Genomic DNA, 19,128 nt, shown 5'->3' on the forward strand with positions numbered 1-19,128 from the left:
ATATTTTTATTATATAGTGTTACTTTTAGCAGACTAAGGACATTAAATGAATACCTGATTCTGATAACATATTTTGTCATTTTCTTACCTGAATAGGTGACTTCCGTAGCTAACTGGAAGGCTTTTAAATCTTGCAAGATTTTTTTTTTCCTAGCCTATGATGTGCAAATCATGTATGATGCAGTCCAGCAAAGAAAAAAAAAACAAAACCAAAAACCAAAAAAACCCAGTTTTGTAAACAGCCAAGCAGAAGATGGAGCAGAAGACAAATTTTCCCCTCTGAGAAGCCTCGTGTTTGGCAGATAGTGGAATTCTCTTTTGTGTGTAATCAGATAAGAGTGTATTGCAAAGACCATAATCTGTGTTATTGGCTGAGGTGAGCCCCATCTGTTAGTGGTGTCAGGGGTGTGCAATACCCTTGCCCTCTATACTCCTGCACGCAGGGAGCAGCACAGAAGGATTTACAGAAACAAATGCAGGCTCTGAAGGCTGTTGCTAAAAGCAAAGGGAGGAATTCAGAACGGAATGCAGTGTTCTCTGCTGACACCCTTTCTAGCTGAGGAAAGCCTCTGGTTAAACATGAACTTGACAAGATACTGGGTACTTTCTGGTTTCTGCTTATTCATAGTTTGCCCTCCTTTCATACGGGTTCACCTTTGTATGTGCTTGTTATCAGGCTGTTTCTTACTGATTGTCTTTATGGCCCCTTGTGCTGATCTGGGGAATAATGTAAAATGGCAATCTGAGCTGATGAGAAGGAAGAACAGGGCTTGTGTTGGGCTTGACTTGGCGGTGGTAAATACACGGTCAGTGCTAATCACCCCCGTGTCACCATTCACCCCAGCTGTGGGTCGGACACAGGATCTGCTGAGCACTTGAATTGCCACTGCTTTTCTCCTTTCAGAGGCAGCAAAGCAGTGGGCATCCTGACACAAGAGCTTACTTCTCCAGGTCTCATTTGCATCCTAGGTGAACTCGGAGAACTCCTGAGGGAATGTGATATTAGGGCTTGGATAATTTATGTGAACGAGTTCTCATTCAGATCTGATCTCCTGGCCTTCTGCTTGGTATTTGATTTTCCCCTTTCACTGAGTGCTACAAATTCCTTTGGTTGCCACCTATGCAGCCAACTGTTTCTGTCAGTTCAGAAAATTGTTCCAGTAATTACATGGCTGTAAGGACAGAAGAATATTGAAGTCTGGAGCCATTTTTAAGATTGCAGACTGTGAATGTGGAGTGTAGGTTCCTCCCATTTCTATCTGTGGATTTTTAAAAGTAACAGCTGACACCCCTGTGTACAATATTTTTGTTCAGAACATTAATGTGCTTAAATGAATGTCAGAAACATGCACATGGTTAAGGCTTGGACACAAGCTCCATGAATATGAGCTATTGGTGCATTAAAAAACTGAGTTTGTGGGTATAATCAAATCCTTCTTGCTTTATTTACCCTGTGAAACTCTGCCGTGGCACCGAGTCAACATTAGGTGTCCCCTCTCTCAGAAGGGTTTCTCTCTGGGGTTCTTTCCCACCTGGGAGAGAACAATCACAGTAGAGTTCACCTCTGTGCGTTTATGTTGGAAAGGAGAGCCACGAGGATTTAATCCCCCATTTTCCTATGCAAAGGGAAGTGTTCTTTTCTTTCTCTCTCTTTTTTCTTTTTGACTGAGGGAAGGGTTGTGGTTGTTTGTTGAATTCATTCACACAGAGGGCTCCAGATTGCTGAATGCATGTGCTGAGAGGGCTCCAGCAGAATTTCTGATGCTATTTCATGACAACTGCAGGAGCTTGAAATCTTAAGGCCCTATTGATGCATTTAGATAGAGACCACCACACCTGTCTGTAGTTACTTCTTCAGCTGCTACCTGACTTAGTGATTGAGGGTATTAAGAAACTCGTGTGTAGAAGCATTTTCAAACTCAGTTATGGAATCAAAGCATGTCTCCCAATTATTTTGTTTATCAGGTATTAATGGAGATCAAAAAGAGCTATATGGCTGTTTCAGAGCAAGGTGAGATATTTTTGTGTGTTGTTCACAATACTCTTCCCTTACAGAGGTTAGTCTAAGGTCCTCCCTGACACTCAGTAAAATACATGAATAACTTAATGCTGTGTTAGACAAAGTTTCTTGACTCAGCTTTTTCTAAGGCAGCACCTGCGTGCATCCTTCAGGATGGTCTGGAGGTTCTGCAAAGCACTGTCCATATGAAACTTCTGCTTTTTGTCATAAAGTTTTGTGGATTCTGACCCAGAACTTGATGGGATTTATGTTTGTAAGGCAGTTTGGCTCGTTTGAAATCACAAGTCAATAGAACTGCAAACATTGGCTTCTGAAAAACAGCTGTGTAAGTATGAGTGTCTGTCTTAGTTCATTAATTTTCAAGATAAATCCGGAAATGACATACATAGTATAGCAGGTTTACATTTGCACACAAGATTTAATTTAGAGGTACATATTAATGCAGATATATCACAGTTGGTTTGTTGTTTTTTTTTTTTTTTTTTTTTTCTTTAATGGTTCTAGTGAGCAAAGAATGTGAACCAATAGTTTTCAGTTTTATTTGCTCTACTGAATTAGCCAAGGATGGCAAAGTTTTTGCCACTCTGCATTATCACTTGTTATCCAGCCAGCAGGGCAACCCACATGCAACATTTATTGAAAGTGGGGGCAAGAGAGTTACTGGGACTTGTACAAAGTCAGCTTAATTCATGACTTAGCCCAACTTTCCTGCTAGGTCTCAAAAGGCATTGTAAGGGTATAAGCAGTGCTCTGATCAGTTCATGGAAGCCATCAGTACATTTAGTTTTAATGACTGTTTCTCTAATGAAAAAACCCCTTTGTCATACTAAGAAGCACCTTGTGTTTTGAATCCAAATTTTCTCCATTTCTGTTGGATTTTGTCTGTTGTATAATATTTAGCTGGGATATTTTGCCAGTCACAGGGCTGAGATGAGTGTTTCTTTTAATTTTGGAGGAGGAGGTGAAGTCAAACAGTGTTTTCTTCCTTTTGGCTGATGATTCTTATTATTATAATGATGATTCTGATTTCTTTGGGGAGAATATCCAGAGGAGTGAGAGCTTTCCTCTGTTCTGCTAGATATGAGGAATTTAAAATGAAAACTAATAGATTATTTTGGACTTCATCACTAGAAATCAGTATTGGCAACATAAATATTACTTCTCACAATTAGAATGAAGCAAAAAAGGTAACATTTACATTAATTATTTAATTACTAAACAGATCTGTATTCACATGGAGAGTCTCCGTGTATCTGTGTTCCCTTTCTGTTTTTGGCACTGGGATCCACATTTCTGATATTTCTTGATACCTTGATTAAACTTGATAAAGTTGAATCTTGAAAGGAGTATTTGTACTCACAGTCCTGTGTGAAGAGTTGCTTTGCATCTCGTGATCCGTTGGGCTCTTTTCATTCGTAAGGCTTCAAACTCCATTTGCCTTTCTTGTGTTCCCCATGGGTGGGAGGGGGGAGGTGAGGAGAGGTTTTCTTCATTGCAGCTGGGTGCTGGGTGCTGGCACAGGCGGTGGGTGCTGAGTCATGTGCTGTGCTGATGGAGTTTCACCTGGCACACCCTGGCAGGTGCTCTCAGCAGAGCCATCCTCTCCCTGCTGCAATGGTAGATGACTGGGTTTGTTTTACAGACTGACACTCTAATGATAACCTTGCCAGCGCTCGGGAGATGTGGAGACAGCTGAGCTTTTTGCTTGTGTAGCACGTTTAAAAATTTCACTCAAGATACTGTGACTGGAAGGTTTTGGTCAGCGTTGCTTACAAGGCTGTTGTGAAACTTCTGTCACAAAGTGTCAGAGTGGCAGCCAGACTTGGGCCAAAGGTTCTTCTTTCTTCCACTAAAATTGTGCTTTAATTGCTCGTTCAGTTTCTTTGCCATTACCTGTTTATTTTCTCCTCTAAGTCTCTATTCTAGATTCTTATCGCTTTTGATTAAATTTCCAGCAGCACAATTGTCCGCTGTGAGATGTGTGTGCAGCCTCGCAGGGATCAGAAAAAGAGGGTGTAGGCAAGAAAGGGGAGAAAGGCACCTGCTAATTGTGTAGGTAGCTGTTGCTCAAATCTGAGGTTTCTGTCTGGGAGTGCAAGGACGTTGTATTTACTGCATTTAACCCAGAAGGGTCCGTGCCTGTGCAGTCACACGGTCTGTCAGAGCTGGATGCTCTCTGCCCTCTGTGCCCAGGCTGTTTCCTCTCCCCACAGCCCTTTGCACACCCCAGTGGTGAAGCCCCATCAGCAGTGGCAGTGCTGGATGTCCTGGTTGTGATCTTTGCCCCTGTCTGCCGGGCTCTGCCCTAAGCAGATTTGCTCAGCTGACCTTTTAACCTGCTGGAGATGATCAGAGCCCTGCCCAAGAGCTGCCAGATGAGACAGGGTGACTCCCAGTGTCGCTGCCAGGAAAGGTAAGAGGAGCCAGCACCTAAGTGCATCACCCAGCAGCAAGGAGATGAGCTGGAAGGGGTCTGTGCTAAGCTCAGCTTCTGGTTTTGGAAAGCACGGGTGCTCTCTGCCCAGTGCTGTACTGAAAATACCGAGGTGAACTGTTGGTGTGCTGCCATGCCCTGCCTGCCAGGACGCCTTGGGGAAATGGGCTCTGCAAAAGTTGATTCATTATCACTTGATATGCTGGATATTAGGAATCCAATGAAGTGCTGCCTTCTGCACTTTTTTTCCTAGCGATCTGCCTTAGGCTCTGTTTATGTATTCATGGACAGCATAAGGAGGGTTGTAGCCTCCAATTCAACGTCTGTAACTTGTACCTCTTCACAATTTTTTTAGTCTTCTTTTATGCAAACCTATGGCATCTTTCGTCCAGTGAAGAAACCAGGGTTCTAGCACTATTAGCTTGTCCTGTCAATCACAGAAAGCCAAGAATAGACTATTCTGGATGTCATTGACTTATGCACTAGGGCATCTGGTGAGCAAACCCTTCGTTTCCAAGGCTTTTGAGGTTTTTCTGGGTGTTACCTTGTGTTGCTGCCCCAGGCAGGGCACTGGTTGTGTTCTCTGGCAGGACTGGTGGTCAGCCAAGGGCAGAGGTGGAAGAGCCCCTGCTGTGTGTGGTGGAGGGAGGTGCAATTCTGGTCATGGAGGACACAAAAACTCTCAAATGAAACACAGCAAGAGCTTCTCCTGGCAGCTCCACATCACTAGTGACAGCAGGAGCACTGCAATATGTGCTCACAATCCAAATCCATGCCTGTGATATTCCCTGGATGTTTGTGGTCGTGAACATGGCAATCACAGGTAGCAGGTAAATCTGCCTAGAGAGGAGCCCATTTTCCCCAGGCACAGAAGGAAGGAATTGCCTGGAGTTGATGGCATCAGTGAAGAAGTTGTGCTCTGTGGCAGGAGCAGGAGGTCTGAGAGCCCTGCCCAGCTCCAGGAGCAGCACTGAGGGGACAGGGACGTTCCCTTGGGATGTTCCCAGCCTGTGCTGGAATAGTCTGTGCTGCACACAGCAGGATTTGAACTTGATGTGCTTCACAGGGCTCTGCACTGGCAGGAATGAGGGCAGGGGTAAAGCCTCTCGTGTTGTACCTTAAGGAAATGAGGAAATGGACTGACTCAGTGACTGCTGCAGTCACTTCCAGACTTCCTTTCATAAGGTTTTCTGATTTAGAAATGCATTATGGAAATACTTGGCCTGGCATATGAGCTTTTTTTATGCTGCTGTGCTTTTTTCCTTGTATTTTTTATTTTTATTTTTTACTCTGGCTATTGGAGTGAGAGTTTTCTTTTAAGTAGTCTGGCTGTGGTATGACTTGCACACAAAAGAAAGCACTGTTTCTTGAAATTTTTGCTTCCAGAGCTGATATAAATACCCTTTAATCTTCACCTGAGATTTAGTTTTTATGTTGACTCAACTCTTTTTTTCCCTTGATGGGGGTGAGCTCATAACATGCAAATTGTATCCTTTGGACTTGGTGTGCCAACTGTCCCAAACTTTTTTATGCAGTGTATCACTGGCTTGTTCTCTTTGGTAATCCAAGTAGCAGTTCCAAGCAATTGTTGGGGGGTATAAAATATATTAAAAAAAAATCCCTGTCTGGGTAGAAAAGCTGAGCTTCTGTGCTGTTTTCATGAGTTTATGACCTCTCAGAGCCTGTGTAGTGAGCTCCAAGGATGTCCTACTTTTGAAAGATGCTGCAACAAAGCCTGTTCTGTGCATATGGCTTTTGGGGCAATGGTTGTGTTGGTATTTAATCACACTGGTAATACAGTATTAGGGCATTAGCCAACTCCTCATTCCTTGTTAACTAAACCTTGATAGCTAGAGCACAGATAAAGATCTGGTTACACATTTCAGTGAAATAAAAGCAATCCTGTTTACCTGTATGCAGAAGAGAGGGAGAAATCTGTGCTGATATAGAAACAGAATGAAGTCCAAGCCAGCATCAGGTCTTGGGCTCAGAATGTTTTAAAAAAAATACATGGTATTTGTAACTAAACAGTATTTCTTTTGTGAATAGTTTAGATCCACACATTGTTCTCTCCATCCTTTTCCTGAAGGTCAGTTCTCTGTTTCCCTTCTTGGTCTCTATAAATTGAGGAATACTAAAGCTGTTTGAACTATATATTAAGGAACTGTAATAATGGAACATGTCTTCAGTTGGTCTGCTTTGTTGTAGGCACATTGGCTGAATGGGTTCTGGTTTTCCTGATCAGCAGTTGGATAAAAACTTCCAATGTTCCAACAGTTCCCATTCCCCAGTCCTTGGCAGAGCAGCACAGTGAGGGAGGAATGTGGTGCCCAGGGGATCAGTGCTGCAGGCTCAGCTAAAGCAAAACCAACTTGACCCAAGATGTTTTCTTTCTAAATTGTTGTTTTCTCTCACAAATCCAGTTCTAATCAGCACCTTGGGTACTCTGGGAGCCCAGAACCAGTTAATCCCTTCTCTTTCTGAAAATTACAGGCTGTTTGAGAGTTGAGGCACCCAAGCAGCTTTAGTTCTGCCTTCCTGTAGCTGCAGGAAGAAATGTGATGCCTCTTATCTCCTGTGCCCTGGAAACACCATGCTGAAGTAAGCACCACACAGTCACTCATGGCAGCATGTCAGGGTCCCCAAACAGCTGTGGCTGCTCCACATAACCTCATGTCGATATATGGGAATGAAGCAGCAGCACTGCCCTAAAACTTCCTGGGTCTGTGTAACATACCTGTGATGTTTGTGCACTTACACAGGCTCAGCTCTAAATGCAGGGCTCACGTTGTCTCTCAGGTATGTGTGTTGGTGCTGGCCACAGATGCATGCTTGCACTGAGACATTTCAACTCTTCTGTACAGTGAAGTGAATGTTAGGACTAGATGGCAGTGAGAAAAGCAAAAAAAAAAAAAAATCGAAATTGTCCTTTGTTAGAAAAAAATCGACATTGTCCTTTGCCTTGGTGCTTCAAAAGTGCTTGCATTCCTACAGTGTGTGCCCACTTAGATGCAGTGATATACAGGTACATGATAAAATAAGCTTTTCAAATCAATGGATGACTAATGAAGAGCATGATGATAACATCCATATATTACAGCACAGGTCATTCAGTTTGGGACATGCTGGAAGCAAATGGCCATTGTTGCATAAAGGCTTCAACTGAGAAGGTGCAACCACCTCTGATCTTCATTACTGTTGACAGGACTTACATAGAGAATTCAAACCTTAGGCTCCTGGAGCCAGGCTGTGTGATGAACAATTACTGTTAAGTGGGTTTTTATTTGGTCTTTCACAGTTTCTAGTAAATTTGCTGTGCTGAAGAAGATGAATCATAATTTAATCCTGACTATATCTCAGCTTATGAAAGCAGTGATGCATTTGTCATCCCTCTTGTTACTGGTTAATGATTTAATTTCTTAATGGGACTGCTTCCTAGCATATTACTCCCATGGGTTTGGTTTTTTTTTTTGTTTTTTTTTTTTTTTTTCTGGTGGATGTCTCAAAACTAATATCTCAGGATGTATTCTATAGGTTGACCGTGAGGAATTTTCTGCAGCGGAAATGGATCATGTTTTTGTAACTCCCTTGGCATCTTTATTTGTTTTTTTTTATACTTTGTTTTTCTTCATTTTTTGGGAAGTCTGGGCAGAGGGAGGGTATAAATTGTCCTGCACATTTTCTTCCAAAAATACTGTTTCTACTTTCAGAAACTATGTCTTTTCCAATCTCTTCTGGTAACTGTGGGTCCAGTTTACAAGGACAAAAACATAAAACAGATACAAAGCTAACAAGTAGCTTTCTGTCTGTTTTTGTCTTTTTATGTAAATACTCCTTGGAGCAGAGTTTTGTGTTTAATCTAATCTTCTGGTTTCCCATCACCCTCTGGCTGACTTGTCTGGGTGTGGCTTCTCAGTTCTCCACTGCCATTCAATGGCTGTTTATTGGTGGTGAATTGGCATTGCTGCACCCGAGGAACCTATCATTTTCAACTCAAAACTGCTTTGGGGTTTCTTTGATTCCTTAACTTTGTGGTTCCTATGGATTTCAGTGTGACTGATAGCAATTAATGCCCCAGTAAAGCACAGGAAGGACTGTGTGTGCTACCTTGTCTTGAAAAAAAAAATAAAATTACAGCGATGGAATGTGTTGATTCCTAAAAATGTGTGTGTATGCATATGAAGTGCTGCCCAGAATGTTTCATTTCTTTGATCATTGGCAAAGCAATCCTGTCTGTGTTTTCAATGGATTAATCCTCGCTACTGATCTGGAAGTCTGATGTCTACAGATGAGGGCAGCTCTGCCAAATGAATTATTGTGGGCTGGAGCCCTCCGGGTCCTGCAGCCCCAGTGCCAGCTGTTTATTCCTCTTGGATAATTGCCACAGCCCCAGCAACCAGAGGGACACGTCCTGGAGAGCAGAGACCTACAGATCCATGCTTGGGAAGGTGATCTGAAACACACTGCTGGGAGCTTTTGGCACATACCTGTGAAAACTAACGCTGGTGCTGTTCTTTGTCTCCCCAAAGATGTAACCTGGAGTGTTTGCTTCAGCACAGCCATCATTTCATAATTTTATTTCAAAAAAATCTTGAACAAATATTAATTTCCTTTCTGACAGAAATCCTGGGAAGAAACAAAAGACAGCCTTGCTTTGGCATCCAGTGTTCTGAGGGCATTTTCTGGTGTCTCCAGCTGATGTTTTTGGGCAGCTTTCAGAGAAGCAGCATTGCTGCTCTTTTTTGCTCTCTGTGCTGGGAGAGATCACAGTGAGGGGACAGACGGGCTGTACCTGAGCACTGGGTGGCTTCAAGGATTCCACTCTGTGTGCCTTGCTCCCTGCTGGGCTGCACCAGAAATCCCACATCTCTGTGCCAGTTCATGGCCTCTCTTGCTGCCCCATCCTTCTGCATTATCCCTGTTCTCAAAGTGCCATGAGCCAGCATCGTGTCTGTGACTGCTGACTAAGAGTCTGCTTTTTACTGCTTCATGTGTTTGTTTTCTTTGATGGTATATTTACTCTCTAATTATGTCCCCGTGCACACAAAGGGAAAGCTGCACTAAAGGAGCCACTGCCGAATGTGGCTCAGTTTTGTTGGTATAACTTTCTATGTACCAGGGGTTTTGCTGACAGGGCTCTGTCAGCTACAGGCTATGCTTTTATTTGTCTTCCTCTTGGTCACAGTTGTGCCATCTGAGTTTTGCCTGTGACCTCGGGGTGAGGAGCAGAGAGGAGGACACGGGGCTGTGAGAGAAGTGGGATGTTGAAGTTCCCACTGGCAGCTGGGCAGGGGTGGTGCCAGAGTTCCCTCTCCGTCATCCTCTTGTGTCATCCATCCCTGCTCAGTGTGTCCTGTCCTGCCATCTCCCTGCTGCTGTGATTTTGGGAATGGAAAAATAGAGTATTACTTGCCCTCCAAGTTAGTCTGGCTCAGTGTTCCAAACATCCTATTGAAAGTAGAAAATCTTGTGCTGATCAAAAGACAGCCAGCACTGCCTATTCTGTGATTATCTACGCTGTTCCAGCTTGTGAGCTTGAAATTAGAAGTGTCACTATAGGAAAAGAAAGGCAGGCGTTTCAAAGAGCTTAAAGATTGTCCTTTAAATTGTTTTCACTGAGACTATATCCATAAATCATCCTTCTAGCTTAAATAACAGGTGCCTTTTCTTAAGAGGTGTGCTTTCTTGTAGGCTGCTGTTACCCTTCTGTCTTCTTTTGTTCTTGTAATCCTAACCTAGGAAAACATCAGCATAAACTTTCTACTGTTGTTTATATTGTGTTTCTGATCTACTACAACAGAGCTGAAAAATGTTCTTCCTTGTAACCAGTCTAAACAAGAGTCAGGTTTTAATATCTTGTTTATGCATAGCATTAACCCCAAATGACTGTGGTCTAATCATCTACAGTTACCTTTGAAGATGCAGACTACATGGAAACTTGGGACTTTGCAGCAGAGCTTGCAGCAGCCCTGTAAAAAATAATTTTTAGGTGCTTATTGTAACCTGCACAGAGTAAGAATTGAGCTAGAGACATTTCTCCTTAAAACTGTTGGACTTGTATGTTTAGAGTTATAATTTCCACTGATGTAACTACCAACAGCATTGCTTTAAAATAAAAAATAAAAAGAAAATCTTTATTTTAGAACTCACTCTTCAGAAATTATGGTGTTTCTGATGAGTAATTTAAGCTGCATACAGATGCCTGGATGTCACTCATTTGACTGCTCATTGACACTGCTCTCTATTTGGGTACTTTCAGAGATGCATACGTGCACGTGTGTTTGCATGCACACAGATACAGATTTTCTTCTCCATGTGCAAGGATTTATCCCATCCCTAATCCAGCAATGGGCAGAACTCTTCCCAGGCTTCCCTGTGAAATCTGCCCTCCTTTAGGAAGCTTTGCACTCTCCAGGGTCAGTGTGAGCACTCCCAGCACTGCCATCCCACTTTGATTTGCTGCCACTGCCACAGCCATGGTGTATTCCCACAGCCAAGCTCAGGTCGCTAACATCAAGAAACAAACCGGGCTATTTTTAAAGCTTCCAGCTTTAAAACGTGTGGAATGTGACTCGGTCTGGGTGGCAGATAAAATCCTACAGATAGCATAAAATGAAATGACCTTCCTGTGGATATATCTGGAATATCCCATGCCAAGCCTTAGTGTGCCTGTGCACATGTTTCCAGCTGTGTTTTTTCCAGCTGCAGCAGGTTAAACGGGCACAGCAGCACTTGTTGGAAGGCCTGTGTTTGAAATGGCTCATGGAACTTGAAATGTCTCGTGTAACCACCCCTGCAAAACAAGCTGATAGCGTGCATGGTAACCTTGTGAGTGCACAGGCACACAGTGTCTCAGTGGGAGCTGTTTTGAATTCCATACTTGGCCCCAAAAGTTATTTTGCAGGAGTTCTGTGGAAGTCGGCTTTTCATAAAAATAGAGAAGAGTAATCTGGCTGTTTACAGAGACAGTTTGTGAGGCTTTGTTCAGAGGCAGCTTCCCTTCATTGATGTTTCTGGTGGGACTGTGCATCTTAAGGAATGGCTTGTCTGTGGCCAGCACAAAACTAGTATTTCAGACCAACTTGCTTTTAACTAGTCTTATAAGCAAAGCAAATGAGAGCTTTACTTGTTACCAGAATCGCATATAATCCTCTTTTCCTTTTATGTCATTTTTAGGACAACATGCAAAGAAACCAAACCACCAAAAAGCTGTTTTTCCTCCAGATAGAAATGTTTACATTTAAAACGGCCTCCACAAAAACAAAGTGCATCACAATAGAAACTGAGCTGAAAAACTCAGGAGGTCCTGTAACATGGCCAGTTTCACTTGCAAACTTCACTTTTTGTGATGGCATTGATCTGTTTCACAGTCAGGGAAAGAGGCAGCAGAGATACTGTATTTTGAACTGATGATGAGGAAGGGCTGCAGTAGATGACTGCTGTGATTACCAGATATTGCAGAACGCAGTCTTTTGTTTCTGTTGTTGTTGTTTCTAACCTTAAGCCAACAATAAAGGTATTGTATCCTGCATGCCAAACTGGAGTCTTAATAAAAGAATTTAGTCTTGGTAAACATGGCAGAATTAGGGCTGTATTGAAAATGGAATCAGGATTAGTGGTATTGAAATGCTAGGAATTTAATCCTTTTCTGATCTCCCCGAGGAACATGTTCTCAAGTATTAGAAGCAGCGCATTAAGGGACTAGGGAAGAACTTAAGTGCTTCAAGTTTGAATTAAATTAGGGTTGTTCTCATTGCAGTGGGACAAATAAGCCAAAAGAGGTTTTTAATTTTTGCGGGTGCTACCTCGAGACCTTGCTGACAAGCAATTTGTATGGGGTTGCTGTCAAAAAGTTGTGTTATTTTCCTGTAATGACTCATATATGTCAACTTTGCTGCTTGCTCAGCTTGCTGCTGAGAGGCTCCATGTGCAGATGTGAATGAGCTCCATACCTCCCTTTGACTAGAGATACTTGCTGGAATTGCCCTGACAGTGGAGCTGCTTTTTTCAGGATTCTCAGGATTGTTTGCAGTAGCAGAGCTTGCTTTGCTGCCAGGAAATACCAGCGGAGACTGGAGACATCAGCTTTCCTATGGATACACCCGTGCATGTGCCATTGCTTTAACTTAGGCTGCTTCCTTTTAGTTGTAACAAGACCTTCACTTTCTTGTTGGGCAGCCACCAGGCACGAGCAGCACTTCTCAGCTTTCCTTATCTGACATTCCTGTTACCCTGGCTGGAGGCAGAAAGGGGGCAGGGATTACTTCTGACAGTGGAGGGGCCACTGAAATGGAACCCTTCTTCTTTCCAGTGTGCTCCGTGCCCTCCAGAGACTCCTGCAATGCTATGGGAAGGCCAAGTTCCTGTGAGTGCTGAATACATCATGCATGGGTCCTAAAATGGCAATTCTTGAGTAACCCACAAATGCTTCAGTTCTGACTTAAAAGAACTATTTGTCCTGCCTGTTTCCTGCTCTTTCCTTCTTTTCCTTTCACTGACCCAAGTTTTTATTGGGCTCTGCACCACTTCAGTGAAGTTTCAAATAAAATGCATTTTATTTTTTGGATTGTGCTACTAGAGGAAGTTCAAAAGTCACTTTAAAAAGCATAGTTTGCAGTTTCAGCATCAGTACTCACCTTGATGAGATTTTTGGCTCTGTAGTTCATCCCTAGAGTGAGCTGTATGATGAAGGAAGTAAAAGGATAAATGATAATACTCTAAGAACTCAAGTACTTTGCCAAACAATGTTAATTTTTCTTCTACAGGTAAGCAGTGAATGCATTGTCTCTTTGAGACAGTTACAGAACAGGAAACTTTAATTATAGGCAAGAATGACCTTGTTGAACTTCTTATCCTTATTATGTTGCTTCTAATGAGTTATATACAGTACTGCAGTGAAATATCAGTGACTCCTCAGAAAGAAATGCATACTTCTCCATCAGCTGCATATACTTAGAGCACCATCTTCAGCTCTGTCATCTGTCAACACATTGTTCATGCCAAAAAAAAAAAGAAAAAAGAGAAAATAAGTGGTGTTCCCAGCAATCCAGAAACCTTAGTAACCAGTCTCCTGTCTCGTCCTGCTTTTTTGACCACAAAATGTTACTTTTTTGGAGAGTGTGACCTCTGACACAGCAAGGAGAAATGCTTCACTAGTGAGCAAATGTCTCTTCTGAGATGCCACTCCTCAGTTTTTCAGTATGGGCGAGATGGGAGTGTTCTGGAAGTTCCTGAGGAGATTTTGTGCCCAGAAAACAGAATCTCAGCTTTGTGGTGTTGGAGAAGGGAGGCTTTAAGGCTGGAGGTGTCCTGCTGTGCTCCCCAGTGGGAAGGCAGAGGAAGGCCAGGTCTGTGTGTGTGCAGCACTTGGACTCTGTGCTAAAAATGTGTTTGTCTGCAGTGGGTGCTGCCTTGTCCTCGCTGCTACCAGCACTGCCACATGCTGCATTTCTTCTCTGCTTGGTTCAGATACTGCTCTGCTCTTCCCTGCTGGACAGAAGCTGCTGAGGCCATAAACTCTTGTGTGTGGGGGCAGAAAAAGGCACTGGGGTAGGAGGCTGTGATCACTCTCAGATCAGAATGAACTTCTGAGGATGCTCGTGTTTTCTGAGCCCCCCAGGCTGGGGCTGAGCTCACAGGACAGAGGAGAGGCAGCAGAATGTGAGGTGATGGTGACAGAGGAGAGCGTGTCCTGCTGGCACATGCCTCTGACGCTGCCCTGCTCCCCCATTCCCTCCAATTATTTTGAGAGAAAAGGAAAATAAATACTTCCACTTCCCTCTTAGAGAAATATCTCAGGCAAGTTGAAAAGTCGGGTCAAGGAAGTGTTTAGCCTTGATCTTAAGTATATTTTAGAAATGGGCTACAAATGCTGAGGCGTGTGCCCACTGAGCTGTTCCAGCCCCATGGTTATTAGTGTTTATCTTCACTAAGGGCTCATTCCAGCACATGGCAGCATCTTGCACTGTGCTGCACGGCTGTTCCCTGCCTTTGCCATGGAGCTCTTGGGTCCATCAGTCCCTTTAGGCCTGGTCTAAGCCTGTGGTGTAGCTCTGCCACCCAGAGCCAGGCTCGCTGCTGCTGGGGCTGTGCTCGCCCATCACCCGGGCTCCAGCCTGCCCGGGATGTCCTGAGCTCTTCCTAAATCCGTGTGAGCTCATGGCACTCAGCTACTTGGAAAAATCACCTCTTCTGAAAGGTGTCCTGAGCTCTCCTGAGCCTGTGTGAGCTCATGGCACTCCACTGCTTGGACAATCACATCTTCTGAAAGGTGTCCTGAGCTCTCCTGAGTCAGTGCAACTTCATGGCACTCAGCTGCTTGGAAAATCTCTTGTTCTGAAAGGTGTCCTGAGCTCTCCCAAGTCCGTGTGACTTTTATCTTTTATCTGAGCCAGATATTTGAAAACTTTGTACAAGCATCAACATGCAAAGGCACCATTCAGGCCTTCAGTATTCTCACTCACCAACTTGAATTGGATCCTTTGGACAATAGAAATCTTTACACCAAACTGAAATGGAGAGTGACCACATGGAAAGCCAAAGCTTTGTGGAACAAGCTTGATAAAAGAACCATTCTGCTGCTTGGAAAATTACACTTCTGAAAGGTGTCCTGAGCTCTCATGAGCCTGTGAAACTTCATGGCACTCCACTGCTTGGAAAATTCACATCTTCTGAAAGGCAGGGCATGTAAAACATTCATGCTTTTACCTCACAAAGCTCTGCAGAGGAGGCATGAAACATGCTATAAATGAAGTACTCAGAGGGGAAAACAAAAATTTCCTGACTTTATTCTTGGCACCAAATATTTAATCATGACATTTGGTCTAAGAAAATGTACAAACTCTCAACATTGCCAATTTATTTTACCCACAAATCCACAACAGACTGATGATGTGCATACAAAGGTTATTTATTTTGAGCACAGACAGGGAATGTGAGTATTCCAAATGCTTCCTTATATCTCCCTGTGGGATCTCTTTAATAAGTTGCATAATATTTTTCTGTATTAGAGATGGTTAGATAGACATGGTGGGTCTCTACTTAAATACATTGGTTATGTTTCCTTTTTTCTTCTTTGAAGGAAATGCAAGCAGAGAACGAATAGATTGTGAACAGTGTTAAACTGAGAAGCATGACTTCAAAGGCCTTTCTAACAATTTATTCTGAAACTATCAGCTAACAGATGACATTCCAAGTAAAATAACTAATTATGTGGGAAGCTAGGCAAGCATTGATTTAGTTTTTGCTTTCTTGGACTGGCAGATAATTCTTTAATAGCAAGAAAAAGAATACATGACTTAAATTTCTGAACTTGAGTCCAGGTAAACCTTCTTCTGAGGACAAGTTTATACATAACCTGTAACAGTTTTCTTGGAAAACGTGAAAGCCATTTGGAATCTTTCTGTGGACCTTGGCTGACTCTAAGATGCTCCCCATTAGAGCTGGAGAGCAAGGTTAAAGAAGGATAAGGGAGTGCTGCAATGAAAGTATTTTAGTTCTTTGAAACTCGTGTTAATTTAGAATAGCATTGCTCTTGCAGGATGTCAGGGTATTTATCTGGAATATCAGGCACAGTTTGACAGTGATCATGTTACTAGGAAAAGCCAGTGGGGCTTAGCAGGCCAAACATCATTACTTTCTATCATCAGCACATGACAAGGTAAGGCTCCAAAGACATAACTTCAGCACTGGACATGTGGAGACGTGGAGATAAAATTCCTTTCTATGCACTAGAGCACCAAACCCTTTCTCATTTTGGCAAGAGTTTTAGGAAGAGGGGGGCTCTCTATGATTGCTTGTTTTCTGGTTTCTTCAGTTCTGGTGTAACTTATGATGGTGTTTGTGTGCAGGCTGTTTTGTGCATTTGCTTGTGGCAAGTGATTGTGCCAATTCTAAATTGCTTTGGGTAAGCTGCACCCTTGGCCCTAACCTGTGCAACAGCATAAAAAAAATCCATCAAGCCATGTTAACTTCTGGCTGCAGGTTTCTATGGATTCTTAAGACCAAAATGTCACTTTTTGTTACATAAATTCTGCTTGGGGAAAGAATGTGGACACCGGAGTTTGTTCATCAGTTGTCTAAGACTGAACAAAAAAACAAAAATGAAAGAAATCCTCAAGCTCTCAGTGAAGCTAGTTTTCTTGTAGCAGTAGGCTCGAGTTAGCAGGGGTTTTATGAGTACAAATCACGATAGCACGAGTGTGTCATGTTTGTAACACTGGGGTAGCACTGCTAACTTTTTGTGCCTTGTCTAGTCACTGTGTGCTGGGGTTTTATGTTCATATTGTGTGTGCAGTTTGTGGGTTTAATTTGATCATGCAGAGCCTGCTTTAATATGACCTGTATTGGTCTTTTCTAGGAATAACATGTGTGGAAGTACTTGCTGTTGTTGATCACCTGTACCCCAGCACAAGAGCTCCAGCTTAATCATTCTCCTCAAGCTCTGCTCTCAGAACATGGGGGAGAACGATGATGAAAAATACAATCAAGCTGGCCAGATATTTGAAAACTTTGTACAAGCATCGACATGCAAAGGCACCATTCAGGCCTTCAATATTCTCACTCGCCAACTTGAGTTGGATCCTTTGGACAATAGAAACTTTTACACCAAACTGAAATCGAGAGTGACCACATGGAAGGCCAAAGCTTTGTGGAACAAGCTTGATAAAAGAGCAAGTCACAAAGAGTATAAACGTGGGAAGTCTTGTATGAACACTAAGGTAAGTGGAGTTCAGTTTTGGATTTCACAGCTTGGGAATTTTTAGACTTGTTTTTCTGCAGATCAAGGTTTCTGCCATCACATAGAGTGTCTGTTCAGTGCCCTTCCTTTAATGTGCTGAAACTGGTTATCGGCTGATTTGGACAAATTTTAATGTGTTTTTCTTCTGTGGAAACTCACAATGTATATATATATATATATTTATATATATAATATATATACATTATATATATAAAATATATAAACCTTAAAGGATCCTGTTTCCCAGTCTGTCTCAGACTTTCTGTCCTTTTTACATCTCATCATCAAACAAGTGTAAGATGCAAACCTCTGAAGAAGTAGGCTGCATTCTTTACAGGCTCTCAAGAACCATTTGCTTTATTAACCAGGGGTTTGCAAGGTACAAACTGTAACATATTCAGCTCTGTGTGTGCTGCAAGAGACCAGAGCTGGCCAAATGTGTTTCAGCAGCACTTCCTAAGCTGCTCTCTGAAAGTGCTGCTTGGAGCTCTGGGGACCTGTCTCTGTCACCTGGCATTGGCCCCAGTTGCTGAACAACAGCAGAAGACAATCCTGCTCTATTTATGGATTGAAGTCCTTTCCTGGTAGTGCTTTTTCACAAGCAGAGTGTGGATAATTGCTCTGTGGTAGTTCCTGAGGGAGAAGGTCTGCTGGGTTGTGGAGAGGACAGGAAATGATCTTTGCACAGAGCATGCAATACATACTTGGATACAGTGCACCACTCAGCACTGGTGTAAATCTTGCTGACAAAACTGTACAAAATATTCTAGTGACTGCCAGTTGTTTCGTCTGACTATCTCAGAATATTTCTCTAGCTTTGTCCCAAGAGCAATTAATTCATTTACAGCCAAGTGATGGCTAATGCCCCAAGAAGGGTAACTTTTAAGAAGCCACTTGGCTGTATAGAGGTAGAACAGAGAGGAGGGGCATACTGGGGGATAACTAGACACCAAAATGTGGAGGGATTTTTAATTTAAGACTATCACTGAAGTGTTCTTTCATGGACTCAGTAGATAGGCAGTGTTGAAAGTCTCTTTCTTCTGGTTTGTATCATTGACTGAGACTTCTCGAAAGCATGAGGGAGGAGGACACCAAGTTACCTTCAGTACATAGAGTCCTCTGATTTTATTCATTTTTCATAAGCTCCCAATGATTATTAATGTTTTCTAAGGTCATAAAAGTTTTATTTAGTAAAGGAGTGTCATTGCTGCTATTTGCACTGTGTTCCTGGCAGGATCTGTTTTTATTCTCTCCTTTTCCCCTTTATTTCCCCTTTTGACCTGTGCTTCCTTCCTCCCTTTTTGTTCTTTGGAAAAGTCCTTGAACATATGTCATGAAGCATCTTTGTGATGAAAGCAGACAGGAAAGGGAAGGAATGAGAAAGTGTCTGATGATTAACAAATTATGGGAAGTATTCGACATGCACCTCACCATACACAGAGCCCCAGGTCCAAATTTCTGAGGTGATGAGTTTGAGGAAGTATTTGCAACGCAAAAAAGCAGTTTTAAGAGCCATGTGAAATGTAAAAACTAACTCTTCTCTCAAATGGTGACATTACAAAGCCAAGGCTTTATTCTGTAAACTTCCTAAGCAAAGTGATTAATTTTTATTTTGTGAGAAGACTCGTGGAAATGGGTTGATACATAAAATATATAGGCTGTGTAATGCTTTACAAGGTTGCCAAGGAGGAGGCTAATCAACACTTTCCACAGTGCTGGAAGTATGGTATTACTGCCCCTTGAGATGAAACATTTATTTTTAGTGGCATGGTGTAAGTATCTGCAGAAATTCGTGGACATTTTTATGATGCACAAACGATCAACTTGCAGATGGCTACAGAATGTCTGTATGTGAAGAGTGTGGGGATAGATATTCTGTGAAATGCTTGGAGATGTTCATCATGAGCCTGGCCCGTGCCCAGACCTGCACTTGAG

At 42.6% G+C, this 19,128-nt stretch overlaps 1 protein-coding gene across 1 annotated transcript in view; it reads left to right on the forward strand.

The window, feature by feature from the left end:
* MICAL2 (microtubule associated monooxygenase, calponin and LIM domain containing 2) overlaps positions 1-19,128 on the forward strand; it is a 116,580-nt gene that overhangs the window by 4,576 nt on the left and 92,876 nt on the right. Inside the window, exon 2 of the mRNA XM_088175745.1 lies at positions 16,813-17,173. Within this exon, the coding sequence (XP_088031871.1) occupies positions 16,910-17,173 (264 nt within the window). The 5' untranslated portion in view covers positions 16,813-16,909. The remainder of the gene's footprint in view (positions 1-16,812; positions 17,174-19,128) is intronic.

This window comes from Sturnus vulgaris, chromosome 18 (assembly GCF_052056855.1).
Source record: "Sturnus vulgaris isolate bStuVul1 chromosome 18, bStuVul1.hap1, whole genome shotgun sequence".
Classification (NCBI taxonomy): Eukaryota; Metazoa; Chordata; class Aves; order Passeriformes; family Sturnidae; genus Sturnus; species Sturnus vulgaris.